Below are 21,548 nucleotides of genomic sequence, written 5' to 3' on the forward strand. Positions count from 1 at the left end.
AATTACCTTGTATATTGTCTGTTGTAATTTCACATCGCCGGTAGGTTTTGCTTCTATCCCACCTTGTGGGTGCTTGGGTATATTCGTCTACATGTCTATGCGTGCATACTAATCGTGCATCAGTTGTTATTTCCATATCGTTATCTTGTTAAAACATGTTCATAAAATTTGTATTGATTTAATTTAAAAAATCCATAGTGATTTTAATATATTGATATTCCAGTGATAATTGTTCAATTCTGTCATTTTAAAATGCTATTAAATATTATAATATTGAAATAACTAGACAGATATATATACATATATAATTTATATTATGACTTTGGAATTAATATATGTTTTGCATTTTCAATGTATATTTTTACATATGTAAAATTGTATTGATATTATCATATTGATGTTAATGACTAAATTATTTTTCTACAGGAGATCCCATAATCCTGCCTCCTAAAGTTGAACGTAAGTATTGTGAACAGCTAATTGAATGTCGTCTATGTCCTGTTCTCAATTTTCAATGTAATAATATTTGTCCCTGTACAAATGTGATTACCACGCTGAGATGGTCAAAGGGATGGGTGGAATTAGCCCGGTCGACCTTAATATAGATAAATACAAAATATGTGAGCAAACTTCACGTTTGCACCTGAAATAAATTGTACAAAAAGGGGGAAATATACCAAACTTACCAAGTGCAAAGTAATCTATAATTTCTTGTACCTATGAGATGATATATATCAAAAAGTACATATAATCTTTTCATGGAAGTTGTTATATATTTCTATTTAGTATGTAGTTCTTAGACACATATATTCTTTAAATTACTTGTCGAGAGGATCAGTAATATTGATTAATTTTTGTTTTTACAGAAAAGGCTATCCTGCTTCGATCACGTACGTATGACATGTAATATGCACCAATCACCTGTAAATCGTGCATACAATCACAATATTCAATTTATGCTCTGTTTCAGAGTACACTATTGATTAATGCTTTGATTTAGAGTTGTCGTGAATATAAAATAACACACATGATGATATAATCATTTTGCTGTGTTAAAACATCATAAATATATTTTCAATGTTTGACATATCTCAAACATACATTATAACGTCATTCATAACAATTAAATGTGTCGTATATTAAACATAATTAAAGATGGCTCTTTAATATGTTTTAAATTGAAGTTTGTCAACGAAGTGTTTCACGTTCATTATAAAATTAAAAAGAATTCAGATTCATTACATATTAATTCTAAACATATTTGTTAGGGTACGATTGTAAAGGAAATAAATGAATTACCTGAACACGTTACAACCATATACACATTGTAATTCTGATTTATCTAAATCGTAACTTACCTTTTACATGAATACGTTACACCTATATACAACATGAAACTTCAGATTTATCTAAGTCGTAATTTACCCTAAATTACCAAAATATCTTATAACCATATACAACTTTGATCTTCTGATTTACCTAAATCATAACTTACCTTGAATTACCAGTGTTAGACTGCTGCGGAATTTGATTTCTTCCTGTATATATTAGATGAAATTTTTTGATTTTCTCTAATTTTATTGCATTTGTGTTGATCTTTTGTAGTTGGGAGATCGCCAGACCAAATAGGTACGTAGCTGGTCAACGAAAAATATTTTTTTTTTTATATCTTATATATTAGACAATCATCTTATTTTAAACCACATAGTTATGTTGCAAAAGATATTTATTCTGAAACAATTTCTCCTTGTGCTTACTAATTAAGCTTTTTGCGTGTTAAAAAAATGCACATGACCATTTTTGTAATTACTATCATATTTAATAAAAGCAATACTAAGCAGATCACGTGTAATTAAAAATACTACATGCTATATGCTTATTTAAACACACTACATTCGTTTTCAGCTGATGTATTAGGAGACATGGTAGCCGCTGCAAGTAAGTATAGACAAAACAGATACTTACAGTTAAGATGGATTTAGCTTACTTGTAAGAAACTAATCCTTGCTGAGTAAAATACCAAGAAGATAATATACGACTAAATATTCAGTCTAGTAAGCTTCACAATCAAATTCCAATTCGTAATACGTTATGCAAAATTCATTAATCAATAAAGGTGAAAAACGGTTTGATTGAGCGCTGACATGTTGCGCCAATACCCAAAAAAACAATTTTCAAAAAGGTTACGTACGAATCCTGTCATACGATTGTTGTTTGAGTATAATGCCAACTTTATAAAATCTTCTCATGAAGGGTTACGCGATAAGCTAGTTTTGTATTAAATTTGTACTTATCTTTAGTAATGTAAGTGTACTTGTGGTATTGATAGAATGTAAAGAACTTCGTGGATTCTAAAGAATAGCCCTAATGCCAATTTAAGAAAATACAGTTTTCGAATAAATGTAAAAAACTGCCATACGATTGTTGTTTAAATGTAAGCCAGCTTTATAAGCTTTCGAAGGGTTACGTTACAAAGTAATTTTGTTTTAATCTGACACTTATCTTTTATAATATACTTGTAATTATGGTATTGAAAGAATATAAAGGACGCATTGGATCCCTAAAGAATAGCCATAATGTTATACCTCAGTTAAAGACAATAAAGTCTTTTTCAAGAAACGCTTTTGAAGTAGTAATGCATATCAGTCAAATCACCACCAAAAGAATTTACGAATTCTTCAAGCTACTCTCAAAGCGAATGATATCGTTATTTCTATTTTATGGAAAACATTGATTGAACATGAAGGTTGGTCAAATACAGCGAAGGGCTCAGTTTGTGTGTTTACTGGTATTCATGTGAACGCATATCTCTCGCATTAACCGAAAAGTTTATTTTTTTGTTTTTGATTTGTTTAACGGCCAATCAACAATGTGAGTCATTTATGAACAACAAAACTATAAAAAGAGACATTCACGAAAATAAACACATCAGACCAAAACTTAATAGCTTAAAATATGAAAAGGATTAATGAAATACAGCAATATCGAACATATTGGCTGCACAATATAACATATCTTATTGTAAAGAATTGCACATAAACTGTATCGAATAATCTTTTCATAGACGGTACATCATAAAATCTGTCATGTGTTTTTTGGAAATCAGCGCATTCTATTATAAAGTGTTTGACTGTAAATGAAAATAATAAGTTCGTACTGCCACTAATACAATCAAATGATGACATATTTTACTTTACATTTTTAGCATCACCCGCGGCTATGAGAATGAAAGGTAAGAATATATTTTAGACTGATGGTTTGTCTATTTGAAGTCTGCTGGGCAGAAATAACACATCATGATGTTCATTTGAATCATCGTTTACTATGCAAAACTTTGACGTTTCTGATAATGATATTTTCAACTTCACAGAAGTCTTAATTTAACTTTAAAAAATTACATTTCCTACATTTTGTTATGTTTAGATATTGATGATGAAATTCACTACTTCGTACGTTTCATTTACGGACAATGTTGGATATCAAATGTGATTCACAAAAATAAAAACAACTTATACTCATATATCATAATGCAATGCCATACATTCCTTAACATTTGTACATTAACGTAATCCCTTTTCATTCTAATCCCAACAGCCATGCACTCTGCTGCAATGTTAGGTCAAAGAGGTAAGTCCTTTGAATCAAGCTAACTTTCATATAGAACAATTTAACAATTAAGTACAATATAATTATTTCCTAAGTCGTCAATGTGAAAAAGTGCCTTGTTGATTACAATATTTGTTCTTGAATACCAATTAATAGATACATTTTATGTTCAATTAGTACTTCAGTCAGTTTTTTTTAAATATTGAGCTGACTATTATACGAGTACGTCTTTGTTTATGGCCGAGATATTTACAAATATCAGATGTGTTTGACTGTAAATGAAAATAATAAGTTCGTACTGCCACTAATACAGTCAAAATATGACATATTTTTTATTTTTTTAGCATCACCCGCGGCTATGAGAATGAAAGGTGAGAATATATTTTAGACTGATGGTTTGTCTATTTGAAGTCTGCTGGGCAGGAATAATATATCATGATGTTCATTTGAATCATCGTTTACTATGCGAACAATTGATGTTTCTGATAATGATATTTTCAACTTTACAGAAGTCTTAATTTAACTTAAAAAACTACATTTCCAACATTTTGTTATGTTCAGATATTGATGATGAAATTACCTACTTCGTACATTTCATTTACGGACAATGTTGGATATCAAATGTCATTGACAAAAATAAAAACAACTTCTACTCATATATGATATCGCAATGCTATACATTCCTTAACATGAACATGAACGTAATCCCTTTTCATTCTAATTCCAACAGCCATGCAGTCCGCTGCAATGTTAGGTCAAAGAGGTAAGTCCTTTGAATCAAGCTAACTTTCTTATAGAACAACTTAACAATTATAAGTTCAACAGTATTATTTCTTAAGTCGTCAATGTAAAAAAGTACTTTGTTAAATATTATATTCGGTCTTGAATACCAATTAATATATAATTTTATGTTCACTCAATACTTTTAGTCAGTTCTTTTTTAAATATTAAGTTATCCAAGTGCGTCTTTGTTTATGACTGATATATTTATAACTATCTGATGTGTTTATGAATTGCAGTGACATGTCTGTTTTGTTTTCCAGGCTGATGGAGTGACAATTACCGAAACACCAAATGAACAATAAAAACAAGATGTCTACAATGTACGTGACAACGTGGAAGTGACATATGAGCAATGTATTGGTGTACACACAGAAACTGTCTAATTGAGTGCTAAGCTTATCAACTAGATCGATGGTGGATTGCTCGACCAATACATCTTTTTAACCACGACATTGACGCCACTGACAATTTAGACATAAGTTATATAGAATTATAAACAGTCCAAAATAATTGCATTGTTTTTCTTTCAAACAGTACGTGTTTAATCGTTAACTGTTACGGCGACTATGGTAATCGATTAATGTCTTTGTTTAAAATACCTTTGTGTTAGTTTGATGTGTGTAGTTTACCTCATAAACATACCTTCAATAGTAATCACGTGATCTAATTTTAAGACAACGGTTTTGTAATTGTACGTTTGATAGAAAATATATTACGTCTTACATCAGTTTAGTTTGTGTGTAGTTAATACGTAAATTTAGCCTTTTTGTCATTATTTAGTGACATTTTTATCAATTATGAAACAATATTATGTGACCGACGAATATTGATATGATGACAATGGTTGGTCTCTATGCATTTGACAAAGTAGTTACTTATATCATTATGCTGAAAGCAATGGTATACCGCAGATTACAATATGGAGTGTAAATATGCGTAGGTGTAAATGTTAACAAAACTACTACATTTTTAAATTCCGAAAATGACATGACACAGACTGTATTACTACATATATTTAGAAAACACCAAAAGGAACAGTAAACTACAGTTATAAAAAAGGCAATTTAACACCTACTTAACACGTTGAGTTATTACAAGTTGTTACACAACTCAAACTTAACAAAACATAGTATTCACACAATTATGATACACTACAACGCATGGTTGTTAAACATCTCCTAAACAGTTGGTATTGCTAATTATATACGTTTTTACATTACTCCCAGTGAGTAATAGTATTGCTAGAAGTAGCTATAACTGACTAACGAACAAACTCGTTAAAGACAATTGCACTTATGTCATATTACGTATCAGTAACAGGTACTAGGACTAAATAGGAAGGGGAGGGGAGGGGAGAGCGGGACGGGTCAGACAGTTATATGTATTAAAATATTTCAATAGTAAGATGTTAAAAGTATGTATAGAAGAACCGGGATGCCGAGTCCACCTTATTTAAATAGTTTATGATGCAACAAAACCATAGTATTTTACATAGAAATAAAAACATTTTCCATATACTTTGTCGTTGTTTTGTTTTCTATACAAAATTTGCATCTCTTTTGTTGGATTGTTTTTTTTAGTATTATTTGACAATTCATCGACAATTTCAGTCATTAAGGCACAAAAAAACAAGGTAAACAGGAATCTAAAAGCAAATACGTATCAGGTTAAAGATCAATAGGAAACATAATTAATTGTAAAGATCAACTGAGTGTATGACATGATGTATAAATGGCACAGAAAACGTATTTAAACAACTTCGCAAAATCGAAAAATAACAAAACTTGGCAATCATTAGTTTAAAATCGTAAAACAATCGACCGTAAAATGTTATCTTTTTGATGTAGGTATTGTCACGAAGTCGAGTAGTGAATACTGGATGATGGAGGTAGAATCAACAATAATGATATAAATTCAACTAATTTATTAACAATTCACTATATATATGAACAGAATATAAACAAGTGGTAACGATTGAGTTGCTTTCCATAAAAGGAACTATCACCTAGTGGTAATCGCACTTAGAGGATCAAAGCTCTATTGCATACTGATTACCACACAGCATCAACATAACCCTCATGACCAGAATTGAGTATCCTTGACACACCCTCAATAGTAATAAGTTTCAAATCCAAGACTAGAATGTAAACAATTTTCTAATTATGTAAAATTCCTGAATATAAGGCTTCAGTCATGAAGTAAATCACACTACTAAACTTAATAGTTAGTTCCACTTTTGGTACAGTTCTGTAGTGACACAACTACATGTAAATGTAGGCCACATCAATTTTCTATTCAAGTGTTAACACAATACTTAAGTGCACGAATGTTCATATAGAAGTAGCAGAGGGCTGTGATGTAGATTCACCTTGTCTCTGAAGTCATAGGGGTTCCTCAGGAGTCGTGAAAGTACCCAGGGCCTTCCTCATCTCTGTTGTGGCGTGACTGTCTGTGACGTCTCAACGAAGCATCTGAGTCGTCTGAGAAGTGTCCGTGACGAGCAGACGTGACGAAGGCTACATGACCCAAACTGCATGGTCCCCGTCACTCGAACTACAAAAGGTCAACAATCTAAGGTTCACTTCCGGTATCAAATACATTTGAACTTCCGGTTCGTAAAATTACCCATAAACAACTTTTACAAATTGCCAATATATAACAACCATTTTACATATGCCTAACCGCATAGAACAGTTCCTAAATATATCAATTAAACCTGTCAGCTTCCATTAATTATCCGGCTCGTAAACTACACACTCACATCCCTTACAAATAACCCCAGATTCAGCGAGCGGATTTCACAAAGAAAATTCTTTCAATCAACTATAGACAAAATGGCCATGACAGCTACTTGGCTGGTCATGTTACAATCAATAATGGTTTTATGCATAACACTCACCCCTGGGGAAGTTCTCTTAACCTGTTCTTACTCCATAGCTAGCTGTTCTACGGACACAGACAGCGCCAGGTGCTACGCCATGCCTTGCTGCTATGTGTGTGACTCGGAGCGCAGTGACGGGCAACCTAATTGTGCATTGGCTTCTACTCTCCCAAGTGGAAACCCCACATAATTTACCGTATTTAAACTACTGTGATATGTCAATGACTGGTACTATAGTTAACCACATAAAAACCCGCCAATGCTAAAATCTACCATAGCAAAACGTACATAGAAAATATATAATAAAGAACATAGTTACCATCTAGGAGATAAAACTGACACTAATTTTCACAGGTATGGCATGTGTGCCGTCGTGAGAGGACAACTTCTTGTGTGTATGGTCTGCTCTGCTTGTTGAACATGTAACCACCTTAGGTTGGTTTACTTACTTTTTATTTCTTCATATCACTTTGGTTGCCAATTCGTTTTAATAAAAGAGTATATGAAGGTATAGGTATACATTCCGAATGAGAAAGTTTATATTGTTACGGTTGCAGGATCTACCTACTGATTTCTGCTTATCATGACATTGCCGGTTTTGAGATTTTTTCTTTCGCCTTTATCAAGTATCGGTCACTTATAAATATATACAGTTACATCGTATTGATTGCTACGGCAAACACATGGGGTCATTTACACAAAGTACCGTGATTTAATTGTTTAACGTTTATACCATTTTCTCCAGATATTTGTTACACATGGTTACATCACACTATTGCATTATTATTATTAAATGCTTAACGGCCCATCAACACAGGAAAGGTCATTAGGGCCAACAAGTGGTCGAGAAAAAAACACTGCAAAATAAAAACATCAAACAAACCTAAAGGCTCAAAGACCTATGCGTTTTTACACTTATCATCAAATATCAACGTAAAGTGTCAACATCACTGCTTTAAATGTCAGTTTACCAGGTCAGTTTCATGTCGGCTATGATTTTTTATAAATTGATGTCCACGCAACAGCTAAGGTTACCAATTGTAGGTGAATGTTTTAATTTTAAACAAAAGGCCTAGAGGGCCATTATCTCTTACCTAAATACTAAAGCAGTCATTGCAAAATATTTTCGTTAAATATTACACTGCCCTACAAATATTTCACTCGCAAACTTTGTCAGCCTCACCTTTTGAAAATGCCAGCCAAATGTTATTATATGATTCTATGCTTTTTGGTTCTTCTTCAGAAGTTGTTTGAAGGTGTTTGACATATTTATCCCTGTGACATTGTAAGTAGGTCAATGTCATTTTCCTTATCAAACTTTGTTGACTCTATCCCAAGAAGCTACCAGCCAATTCTAATCGTTTGAAATGTTTGTTGACCTCTGTGATCCTTAAAGTAGGTGGGGTCATTTTTATTTGCAACCTTGATGAGCTCTATTCCAAGAAACCACAAGTAACATATTATGATGCTATGCAATTCGATTATTCAGAAAAAGTCGTTTGATGTTTTTGACATATTTGACCAGTAGCCCTGAAAGTAGGTCAAGGTCATTTTCATTCGCAAACTTTATCGTGCTCAATCTCAAAAAGGTACCGGCCAAATATTAAGATTCTATACCTTTAGATTCTTTAGAAGTCGTTTAAAGTGTTTGCCATATTTGACCCCTTTGACATTGAAAGTAGGTTAAAGATATTTTAATTTTCAAGCTATGCCAGGAAGCCACCAGCAAAATATAAAGATTCTATATCTTTCAGTTCCTCAGACGAAGTCTATTGAAGTATTCGACACATTTGACCCCTGTGACCTTGAAAGTAGACCTAGGTCATTTTCATAATCATACTTTGTTGGGCTCTATCCCAGGAAGCTACCAGCCAAATATTAAGATTATTTACCTTTCAGTAGAAGTTGTTAGTTTGATATTTTTGACCCCTTAAACCCTTCTCAGACTTTGAAAGAATACCAAGCCCTTTTTCAATCTCAAACTTTTTGGACTCCACAACAGGAAGCTTCCAGCGGAATATTAAGATTATGTAACTTTCAGTCCTCTAATAGAAGTTGTTTAAAGTGTTTGACATATTTGACCCTTGTGATATCATAAGGACATCCAGGTAATTTTTATTTGCAAACTTTGTCAGACACACTTCAAGAAAGCTACAAGCCAACTTATTATATATATATGCTCTAAGATTATTCAGAATAAGTCGTTTTAAAGTGTTTAACACATTTGACCCCTGTGACATTGAAATTAGGTCAAGGTCATTTTTTACAAACTTTGTCGGGCTCTATCCAAGGAAGCCACCAGCCAAATATGAAGATTCTATACCGATCAGTTTTTCCGAAAAAGTCATTTAAAGTGTTGGACATATTTGACCCCTGTCATTTTGAATGTAGGTCAAGGTTTTTTCGTTAGACATTCACAATAAATGAATAAGTTTTATTGCAGAGAAACTGTATCAAATAATAAAGTTCCTGGTTGACCATTACTCTGTTAAGTTCGGTGCAAAGTTTTTTCCCAGCAGATTGTAAGCATTTTATGGGACCAAATTGATCCTCCTTTCTGATGTTTTATCTCCAAAAATATATTACCAGGAAATACTTATAATAAGATCATAAAGTTAAACATTCTAGTGCCATTTGATACAATTCGTTTATGGTGTGCATAGTAATTTGGACTACCTGTATCATTTTCGTGTATGGCCGAGTACTCATGTCTTAGTACTAGCGTGTTTTGTTAAATATAAATCTGAGAAACAATTGTCTTTTGCTTTTAATCACAGAAAAATAAATGCCAAAAACACTAGCTATGTCTGATAAAGAACAACGCAGCCCTCTGTCACACCAGACTAACCTTCAGTTTAGAATATCGCATTGATTATTTGAGGACGTAAAAATAAGAAAAACATGTGAGATGTAGCTCCTGAAGACTAACTTCTGTACTACTATGAACCAGTGACACATAGCTACTCTTATCCGTCACTAGTACTAAGTGGCCGGTGAACCCATCACGCCATTAAGGAGCGGTCACCTTTGATTGTTAAAATTTAGGTAACAGGACCTATCTTAATGCTTGTTGATGGACGATTCGTATTTATTGAACAGGGCAATAGGTTTCGCCGATTTTGACAATACGAAAAATCAAAGTACTGCAAGTACTGGATGAGGCGTTAGTCAGATATTTGGAATGGAAAATAATTTAATGTAAAATGTGAAATTTGAAAATAAGCAATTATTGATGCCAACACCATTACTGATATACATTTAAGAGCAAGTACTAATTTAGAAACTTAGAACTACTTACCATCAAAGCTACCCGCTTACCTTCGGGCCAGGTGGGCTAAAAATCTAAAAAAAATAACTTATTATTTATTTCAGTTTCAACGATTGAAATATACAAGAGGCCGGTATGACCTGTATCGCTCACCTGAATATTTAAGCAGTCATAGAAACATATTCTCATTTAATATGTTACTTACTACAAATGATTTACTCGCAAACGTTGTCGGCTCTATCTGTTGAAACAACCAGCCAAATATTATTTTATGATTCTATACTTTTTGGTTTTTCTTCAGAAGTTGTTTTTCCTGTGACCTTGTAAGTAGATCAGGGTTATTTTTCCTTTTCAAATTTTGTTCGCATTATGAATCCATTCCTTTTTGGTTCTTCAGAAGAAATCGTTTGAAATGTTGTTGACCTATGTTACCTTTGAATTAGATTGAGGTCATTATCATTTGCAAAAAAAAAAAGCTCTATCCCGAAAAGCAAACAGCTGAATATTATGATTCTATGCATTTCGATTATTATTCAGAAGTCGTTTGAAGTGTTAGACACATTTGACCCCTGATACCTTAAAAGTTAATCTTGGTTTTTTTCCTTCTCAAACTTTGTCTGGCTATACCAAGAAAGCCACCAGCCAAATATGAAGATTTTATACCTTTGAGTTCCTCAGACGAAGTTAATTTAAGTGTTTAACATATTTAACCCAGGTCCATTAAGGTAGGTCAAGGTCATTTTAATTTTTAGAATTTATTGGGTTCTACCCCAGGAAGCCACCAGCCAAAAATAACCAGCCAATTAACAGTAAATGCCATTTAAGGACGTGCCTCCATGTGTGTAGTATATTCGTGCCTGCGAGTGTGTATGAAAGATACAGGGTATATTGGTTTGCTTGCTTTCTTGTGATAGCGCGGATCTGATGCCTACTTTATGGTGCTATCTCACTGAAATACCATGTCGAAGTCACTAAGCAAAGCATTCCGCCCGGTCACATGATACTGACAACGGGTGAACCAGTTGCTATTATTGCCCTTAATGTTGAAAGTTAAGCGGGGAATTTTTGAGTTTGATATGTCCCGGCATTGGGACAAAACCCATTGCCTTCCTCACCCGGGAGAACGCTCAACATTCAAACCACAAGAAAGGTGTTGCCAAGCAAGGCGCTAGGAAATACAAGAGGCCCAAGGGCCTAAGTGATCACCTGAGTTATATCATAGGTACTGGTAGCTTTATTTTATTGTTTAAATGTGATGTGGAAATCAGCATGTAAACTAAATGAAATACAATAGTTGTCATGTCATCAAAGGATAAGAATTTGAAAATATTGGTAAATGTTCCCTTTGGGGCCCCGCCCTAGCCCCTGGGGATGGGGCAGAAATCCCAATTTTACAAAGTAATACTCTCATTCACCAAAGATGATTCTGACTAAGTTTGAGTAATTTTATGCTGAAAATGGATAAAATATATACCCAAAAGTGTTGTTTCCCTATACAAACTATAGTAAACTTTATCCCCTCCCCAAGGGAGACCGGATAGCTCAGGGGTTCTGAAATTAACGATTTAAATAAAGCTCCTGATGATGTTTCCATCCATGTAGAGAAAATGAATGTAGTACTTCTGAGTCTGGAGAAGAATATTTTTGAAAAATTGGTTAATTTTCCCTTTGGGGCCCCGCCTTGGCCCCAGGGGTTGGGGAAGGAATCTCAATTTTACAATTTGAAACCATCTTCCTCCAAGGATAATTCTCAACAAGTAAAAATAATTTCCTACAGAAAGTTGTCAAAATATACCCAAAAGTGTTATTTCCCTATATAAACTATAGTAAACTTTACCCCCTCCCCAAGGGAGAACGGATAGCTCGGGGGTCCTGAAATTTACAATTTAAGTAAAGCNAAACAAAATCAAACAAACAAACAAACAAACCTCCTCCCCAAGGGGGAACGGATAGCTCGGGGGTTCTGAAATTTACGATTTAAATAAAGCCCCTAATGATTTGCTTTCCATGTAAAGGGAATGAAAGTAGTAGCTCTGAGACTGGAGAAGAAGATTTTTGAAACATTGGTTAATTTTCCCTTTGGGGCCCCGCCCTGGTCCCAGAGGTTGGGGTAGGAATCTCAATTTTACAATTTGAAACCATCTTCCTCCAAGGATAGTTCTCAACAAGTAAAAATAAATTCCTACAGACAGTTGTCAAAATATACCCACAAGTGTTATTTCCCTAAATAAACTATAGTAAACTTTACCCCCTCCCCGAGGGAGAACGGATAGCTCGGGGGTCCTGAAATTTACAATTTAAATAAACCCCTGGTGATCTATCTTTCCATGTGGAGAAAATGAGTGTAGTACCTCTGAGTCTGGAGAAGAAGATTTTTGAAATATTGGTTAATCTTCCCTTTGGGGCCCCGCCTTGGCCCCAGAGGTTGGGGTAGGATTCTCAATTTTACAATTTGAAACCATCTTCCTCCAAGGATAATTCTCACCAAGTAAAAATAATTTCCTACAGAAAGTTGTCAAAATATACCCAACATTGTTATTTCCCTATGTAAACTATAGTAAACTACCACCTCCCCAAGGGAAAACGGATAGCTCGGGGGTCCTGAAATTTACAATCTAAGTAAAGCCCCTGATGATCTTTCCATCCATGTACAGAAAATGACTGTAGTACCTCTGAGTCTGTAGAAGAAGATTTTTGAAATATTGGTTAATTTTCCCTTTTGGGCCCCGCCCTGGCCCCTAAGGTTGTGGTAGGGATCCCAATTTTACAATTTAAAACCATCTTCCTCCTCCAAGGATAATTCTCACCAAGTCACTAAATGCTGTCTTCTAAATTTTCACCTCATTGTCGATTAGAAGTAGATTTTGAGAATTTGATTTATAGATCCTAGTCAAATGTCAGATTCTTCAAAATCTTTTACAAAATAGGCCATTTTTTATGTTTTGTGAGCCCATTCATTCTTTTGATCAAAGCAGGAAGAGGTGATAACACACATCAATGTTTTTTTTATAATTTGTTTATTTTTTAAGACATTTTTAGTACATAAATACATAAACACACATACCCCCACATACATACAATTCCCATTTACATTGTTTGTCTCTTGCATCGTCATATCTTTCATCATCATCACCCTCATCGTGACTGAATATCATCATCAGCCTTGTCAATCAACATCAATAGTAATACACCATTATCATCTTAATACATTATTATCATCAACAACATCATCACCAATCTATAATCATCCTAGCATCATCATCATCAACATTCTACTAATCCATCATCATCATCATCATTATTCTATCATCATCATCATCATCAACAACAGATGCATCCTCAATAATCATCAATACATCAGCCACATGCTACCATTAATATATATATGTTCTTATATATATAAAAATAGATATTGACAACCATACACAAATACTCATCCCACCATATATTCTGATAAACATTCACCTCACACACACATGACAAACATCAAATTTGATAAACTCTTGTAAGCAAGTCAAGTGACTGTGAGCTGAGCAATTGTGCATTCTTCCTTATCAGTCGTTGATCACAAAATGTGGCAAATATTTGACTTATACTTGGTACCCATATTGGTACAGGACATGATGATCTTAATTCTGTTTAGAACTTTTTACTTGAATAGCCATCAGAGTCATGTAAAGCTGAGTATATATGGTAAATAATTAAGAGTTATGTTGTCAAATTTTGGCTTTATTTAACAAATCTGACTAAATGGACAAAAAATGAATGTTATGCTGTAGATAGACTGGAAAGCAGTTGTGAAAACATATAATTCCACATTATTTCAAAGAAATGTGATCTGGACAGTGAACAATATGATTTTGATCAGGACCCGGAATATAAAGGTAAGCCTCATCAAGTCACCGATGCACAAGGTGTAACTGAGCTTATGCAATGATGCAGCATTCCTCATAAGTTCATCAAATTGAAAAATTGCATTTTTATTCCCCGCCCCAAACTGGTGGTGGTGGGGGTTATACTGGTTTACTTCTGTCCATCCGTCCATAAGAACATTTTGTCACATTTCCCTCGGCAACTATTTTTCACAATAATTTCATATTTTGCCACTACCATGGTATAGGGTGCCATTTGGTGGGACTCAATCGATGACCAGTTTCTGTTTGCAAAGATAGTTATTAGGTCACCCGAGACGACCTTTTGCGATCGCCTTTTATCCGTCGTCTTCCGTCGTCCGTCGTAAACAATTTACATTTTCAACTTCTTCTCAATAACCATAAGGTCCAGAGGCCTGATATTGGGCCTGATGTAAACAGATTTTTTTTATTTTTTTTTTGCATCCGGTTTATTTTTCACCAAGCTTCACAGGATTGTTGCCCTTCTTGCACAAGGATGCATTATGACCTTGACCCACTGTCATATTCTCAAGGTCAAGAAATATCAACATCTTCATTACTGTTCGTGTCATTTTTTAATCCTATGCTAGGACCTTCATTATACTTAACAGGAATGTTAATAGTGGTCAGAGGTTGGTTTCAACTTCTTAAACACATTCCTACCCATCATTTTCAGGTCATTTAACACATGACACGCGTAAAAGTCTTTGCCAATTACATTTTATTTTGCATTTACATTTTGTAGGGTTATGGATGAAGTAATCAAACAAAGCACTAAACCAGCTCTAGTTGATTCAGGCATTTTGGTGTCTGTGGTAAGTTGCAGATAACAACACTTTACATCATAAACATGGTTGTAAATTTAGTCAATCTATTGCTGTAATCTTTAATAGTCAAAACAATTCATGATCAGTATTTTGATTTCAGAATTATTTGAGATATTGTTTGGGAAAACCTGTTAAAATGTCCATTAGGTTTGTCTCAACTTTGAAAAGGAAAAAGAAAAAAAAGATAGTATATTCTGAAGTTTTGTAATAAGAATAATAAAACAAGGTCTATTGTTGCTTGGTCCTTCGCAGGAACATCCGGATGCAGAAGAGGCTTCTGCTTCTGACACGTTGGTCATGGACTGTGTTGAAAACAGTATGTATGTTTAGTAAATCAGCACCATTTAAGATTTTCATGAGGTCACTTGACAAAACCTTATGTGTAGCTCACAGTACAGGTGGTCAGGAAGTAAGTTTTCATCTGTTGTAAAACTACTTTAAAACTGTCCTGCATCCCATCGCACCCATACCAAATCAAGTAGAACCCCTCCGTAGGATTTGTTCATATTTACACTTAGCATTCTTAGCATCCAAGTTCTAACCTGATTACATTCTTGTCATCATTGGTCAAGGTGAAAAGGTCAATAGTCACATATCACCCCTTCTGCATGGGACACTTCTGCAATAAAAAAGTTGTGCAGGGATCGGGGACATTCCTATCTGACATATTTTTTTTTAATTTCATAACGAATATCAAATGATAATTTTTATGAGGCACTTCGTAATTAGGTTGAAAATGGTAATGATCAGTGACAAGTGAAAAATAAATAAATTTCTAAATAACCAGGAAACTGAAGCTGCAGAGAAGAATTGAGATGTGGAAGTTTCGTTGAAATTTTGAACTAAGCTAACGTCAACAGTTTGGAAATGTACATTAGGGAATATTTCACACAAGTTTAAGCTCTTAAAGAATTGACACTTGGAATGCTTTGTTTATCTGGGATTGCAGAAAGTGGTGAATTACTACATAGACACATAAAATTATCCTTTATCATGACATACCACTGACCTGTAGTGCACTCTTTGCTTGTATATTATATACAGAACTCTTTTTTTGCAGGCAATAATCTGAATTGAATATATTTTTTTCTAAATTCTTATTGTTTATCTTATTAATGTTGTTTTCCAGTTTCCGTATCGCAGGCTCACAAATCGGAGGAGGGTAAAAGAATATATGACAAGAAACATGCTTGTTTCTACTGCTATGGGACATTTGCAAAAATATCTGATCATTTACAAAATAAACACTCTTCTAAGATGGAAGTGGCACATATACTGTCCAAAAAGAAAGGAACCAAAGATAGAAAGCTTTGGTGGAAGAAACTGAGAAATAAAGGAAATTTCCACCACAATTTGAAAGTTATCTCGGAAAAGAAAGGTAACTTGATAGTCGACAGACGTCTTAAAGGTGTTAAAGACTCAGATGAATTCTTACCATGCACACATTGTCTTGGATTTTATCTGTCACAAGACTTATGGCGTCATGTGAATGAATGCTCATTAAAAGGGAAGCATATGCAAGATTCCTGTGTCAAAAACCTTAAACTTTCAGCAAGGTTACTGTTTCATTCAACAATCTCTGGATCAGATGACAAATTTATAGAGATACTAGCAGGAATGAAGCAAGATGGGATACTAGATGCTATAAAGACAGACACTTGCATTCTTAAGTTGGGATCCAGTATGTTGAAAAAATTTGGGAAGTCCAGGATACCAAATGTTCGACAGAAAGTGCGGGAGGTTTGGAGGCTTCTTGTTCATCTCCGACAAGTGGGCAAAAAACCATCAGCAGTAATAGGAAACTTTTTAAATCCAAAAGGATTTGACCTATTGGTTCAAGGTGTACAGAGCACAGACAGTGTAGACAGTTTGACAGATCGAGGATATCCCAAATATGACCGACCCACCTCGGCACTGAAATTAGGACATACTCTTAAGAAAATGGCTCAAATCAAACGTGGTCAAACTCTCAGGGATGATGACAATGAAAGCAAAAAATAAGCTGAGGAATATATGATGTTGCATGGGCAGATAAAGTCAGCAGCCATGCACTTTAAAGTATTTCAGAAAGAAAGTTTAATGAACCAAATTAACATTGACAGAAGACATTGTTAAGTTTAGAAACTTTCTGTTGAAAGAATTGGTGGATCTCGGCAAGCTGCTTAAAGGACCAGAATTGTCACTGACTGTTTGAAGGAACCTCGCTTTGACCAGCCTTTGTCGTGTTACTGTCTTCAACAAAAAGGCGAGACTGGGCAAATGCTCTTGTATGCATATAAAAACAGAAACACTAATTGGAAAGAAGCGGAAAATAGAGAGATCACTTCCACTTTGCAGCCTATTGAAATCAAGCTTATGGAAAGGTATAATTCATATTTGTTGTCATTAAGAATTGTTATTTATTTTCTGTCTGTACCTGCAACAAGCTGTAAGTACATTTTGATGCAGTTACAGAAAGTATAACAATTATTATTGTTACATTAGATAACCACAGATTTTCATAAACAATTTGTTTTAAAGCAAATCATTAGAATAGTGATGAGTTCAATTGAGCAGCTATTATAATAATATACCAGAAGAATTAAGTGGTGTCATTGACAACCCAAACAAAAACAAAAGGGTTCCAAGAGAAAATTATTAAATAGATATTTCTATTTACTTTTTTGGCAGAAACATATATCATGTAACATTACATCTAGATGTCTTACATGTCACGTCATATTCAACCATGTTTTTATGGAAGTTAGGGATGTATGGAAACAGCATACATTTACAACCAGTGTAAGTAAATACACGAATTATCACCTGGCATAAATATTGACAAACATTGGGGCTGGTAATCTTCATCAGACAATGCAACGCAAATATTTATTATTATTATTATTGTTATGGCCTCCTAAGAAGATGGGTATAATGGTTTGCACATGTCGGTCGGTCAGATAACATGTTGTCCAATCAGTATCTTAGAACCCTTTACTTGATTACTATGATATTTCATATGTGGGTTGTTCATTGGTAGTAGATGACCACTTTTTATATTCAGGTCAAACGTTAAAAAGTCATCGGGTACAATGCAGTAATCTGTACAATTGGTTTATGTCCAACATACATGTAGGTGTACACCAAGCTTTTAAGGTAATGCCAACGGTCCATCACTGTGTCTACAAGGGTGATTACTTGTAACAATAACTAACAAACCTCAAGGTCATCGGATCAAAGGTCAAGCTCATGTTTTTCATTTTTACCTCAAGGTCATCAGATCAAATATCAAGATCACAAATTTTACATCTCCTAATTAATTGCTAAGAGGTATTAGGGTCAGATTTGCTCAAACTTGTATACAATATATATTATGAAATTGAAAACTCTATCCAGGCATCATTTCCGACTGAGGTCAGTTTATGATTTAGTAGGAGGCAGTTCCTCTAATAATTAGGTCAAATAAGAGCCAAGATATTCTGATGAAACTAACATTTGTGCAATATTTTAAAATCTTGTACAGGCCAAAACTTTTAAACTTTTAAAGGGGAGACATTATTTTTTTCTTCACAGAATCAAATCTCCTCTAATTTTCACTACTCTTAACACTCTAAAACCAATATATTTGGGTTCACAGATTTGTAATTGTGGTAACCTGTAATGAATGCGTTGATTGTTTATTATAGATATTTACAGTATGACTTAAGTGCATGAAAGCAATATGTTTCAGATGCCTTCCCCACCATTAACCGAAGTCTGATGAAATAAAATAATGAAGCAACACATAAACAGCTTCAGTATTTTTAGGCCAACTTGTGCCCCCTGGCTCCTTTAGTCATTGACCCATAAATTGTGCATTGAGATGACTCAGTAAACTGGGTGAGGGGGCATATATGTTTAACAAACATTTCTTGTTATTTTGATAATTCCCCTTTCTCCAAAGGTATGTATTGCATAAAAGACAAAGCCACTTTAAAATGTTCAGCTCTATATGTCATGAAACTCTGAATGTTTCTGTTAACTCAAAGAAAACACATTATTTGCCAAAAAAAACCTAGCTCTGTAATATTACTAAATTTGAATAGGAAAAATAAACTGATGTATTATTATAAATAAGTGTTGAAGTCAGGATCTGAGGATGATTATGCATCAGTTTATGTTATTTGCCTTCACTGTATGGTGATAAGGGCTTAACCCAAATTTTGTTATCCATAATAAAATATAACAGAGATAGTCTGATAACGCTGATGGTTTCCTTGCAATAGGGTTAACATTAAACATTTGAAGGAATTTAGAGTCTGACTATAACAGGAGGGTTTATTATAATTAAATACAAATTAAGTACAATGGAATTTGAGAGTATTTTCTAGAGTTGTTCCTGAACACCAACTTCTGTGCCGCTGCCTTTGACACTTGCAATACATGCACATGTTTAATCATTTAGAACACCATCCTATGTTATAAAACTGAAGATACTTTCTTCCAGGTTGGACCTTGTGGAAATCGTTGGCAAAAGAAACAGGAAAGTGCCAGTCCTGCTTGCAGAAGACATGCGAAATGCCATTGATATACTAGTGGCCAAGAGGGCTGATGTTGGTGTACCAAAAAACAACAAATACCTATTTGCTGCTCCATCCACTGAAAACGGATACCTCAGAGGATGGGACGCATTAAATGTAGTAACAAGAAAGGCAGGCCTTAAGAAAGCAGAACTTCTGACTTTCACAAATTTACGGAAATACGTAGCAACAGTATATCAGGTTTGTAATATTTTCCCGATTGAAAACAGCATTTAATACTGACTATCAGTTCTTATCATCATCTTCTTAACTTTCATTCTCAGTACACTGAAATTAAGTCACTGATGTTCACCTCAATGTCAAAGGTCAGATAAGCACAAAATCTTCAGTATGTACAAATATCTTGATGAAACTTATAACAACCCTCTATCACTCAGTCTTCGTGCAGTGCATTGTAATTATAATAGTTGATGATATTGTGATACAACTTTATTCAAAGGTCTCCGAGTAAATCTTCCTTTTGGTAATATTTTGCCCTCGTTTCATCGATTTTGACTTTGAATGACGATTCTGTTTACATGTCTGTATTTTTTTGTTGTTTTAAGTAAATATTTTATCACATTTTGAAGCTCAGTAGTTCATTAATTTTCTAAATTGAAAAAGACATCCAATGGTTTTATATTTGCAACACAACTAATATTGATTTCTGTCGTATGTACCATAAAATTATCTGTAGGGCGTTTTTTAATTATTTTTTCTGGTAGGTTATTGGCCTTGGTTCAAATAATGAACTCAAGTGGTTGGCTAACCATATGGAACACACCATAACAGTCCACAGACAATTTTATCGCTTGCAAGAACAGACATTGGAGTTAGCAAAAGTCAGCAAATTGCTTGTTGCCGTTGACAATGGCACTTGCCATAAGTATGCTGGTAAATCCTTGGACCAAATTACATTGGAAGGTAACTATTCCAAAATTAATGTGCAACTCTTTGGCAGATTATTCAATTTGGTTCATAGCATAGTAAGAAAACAGTTGAGATGACTGACTAGGAACTGTCAAACCAGCAATACATATTATAAATAAAGCAACAGGATTCCCATAGGGTTTGTACTTCTAACCTGGTTTTAACATAATACTCACAATAATATGTACAATATACACATGTATCCTATATGTACACATATATCCAGTTGCATTACCTTATTTTTTTAGTTAAAGTCAAAATAATCTTTGACATTAATGGAAATTCAGTTACATTGAAATAAAAAGAAAAATATCAATTTTTTATATAATCTTGAATAACCCATTAGGAAATTCAAGTTTTGAAGAAGATTTTTAAAGTTTTCGTTATTTTCTCCTATGGGGATTATACGTACTGCACCCAGGGATTCAAATCTGCCAGTTTCATATTCATGCACCTGCCATGAAATGCCTGGGGCATTTAGAGTTGCCCTTGGTCGTCATTCCATCATAATTTTGTTTCCGCTCATTTACTCTTTTTAACGGATATAGATGTTGAACTATAATTCGGCATTTAGCAAATTGTGAATTATATGTATCTTAATCCACACCCTGGGGCTTTAGGGGCAGGTCAGATTGTTAAACATTTTAACATTCCCCTTGCTCTCCAGACCCACTTTGTATGCTGCAGAATCAAATACTCTTCATGGATGACAAGGCCCAAAGATGCTATATCAAAACTGTGAATTTCATGACCCCCATGTCACCAATTTTCCCCTATGGAGATGGTCAAGTTTACAATACTTTATATTATAGAGAAATAACA

General features: G+C 34.1%; 1 protein-coding gene across 1 annotated transcript in view; it reads left to right on the top strand.

Moving 5' to 3' along the window:
* LOC110454583 (mucin-5AC-like) overlaps nucleotides 1-5,646 on the top strand; it is an 83,046-nt gene extending 77,400 nt beyond the window's left edge. Inside the window, exons 42-50 of the mRNA XM_021504171.1 lie at nucleotides 427-459; nucleotides 867-890; nucleotides 1,606-1,629; nucleotides 1,906-1,938; nucleotides 3,206-3,232; nucleotides 3,595-3,627; nucleotides 3,951-3,977; nucleotides 4,337-4,369; nucleotides 4,650-5,646. Coding sequence (XP_021359846.1) covers nucleotides 427-459; nucleotides 867-890; nucleotides 1,606-1,629; nucleotides 1,906-1,938; nucleotides 3,206-3,232; nucleotides 3,595-3,627; nucleotides 3,951-3,977; nucleotides 4,337-4,369; nucleotides 4,650-4,654 — 239 coding nt within the window. The 3' untranslated portion in view covers nucleotides 4,655-5,646. The remainder of the gene's footprint in view (nucleotides 1-426; nucleotides 460-866; nucleotides 891-1,605; nucleotides 1,630-1,905; nucleotides 1,939-3,205; nucleotides 3,233-3,594; nucleotides 3,628-3,950; nucleotides 3,978-4,336; nucleotides 4,370-4,649) is intronic.
* The last annotated feature ends 15,902 nt before the right edge of the window (nucleotides 5,647-21,548 follow it).

The sequence above is a fragment of the Mizuhopecten yessoensis genome, unplaced genomic scaffold (genome assembly GCF_002113885.1).
Source record: "Mizuhopecten yessoensis strain PY_sf001 unplaced genomic scaffold, ASM211388v2 scaffold7915, whole genome shotgun sequence".
In the NCBI taxonomy this organism is placed as follows: Eukaryota; Metazoa; Mollusca; class Bivalvia; order Pectinida; family Pectinidae; genus Mizuhopecten; species Mizuhopecten yessoensis.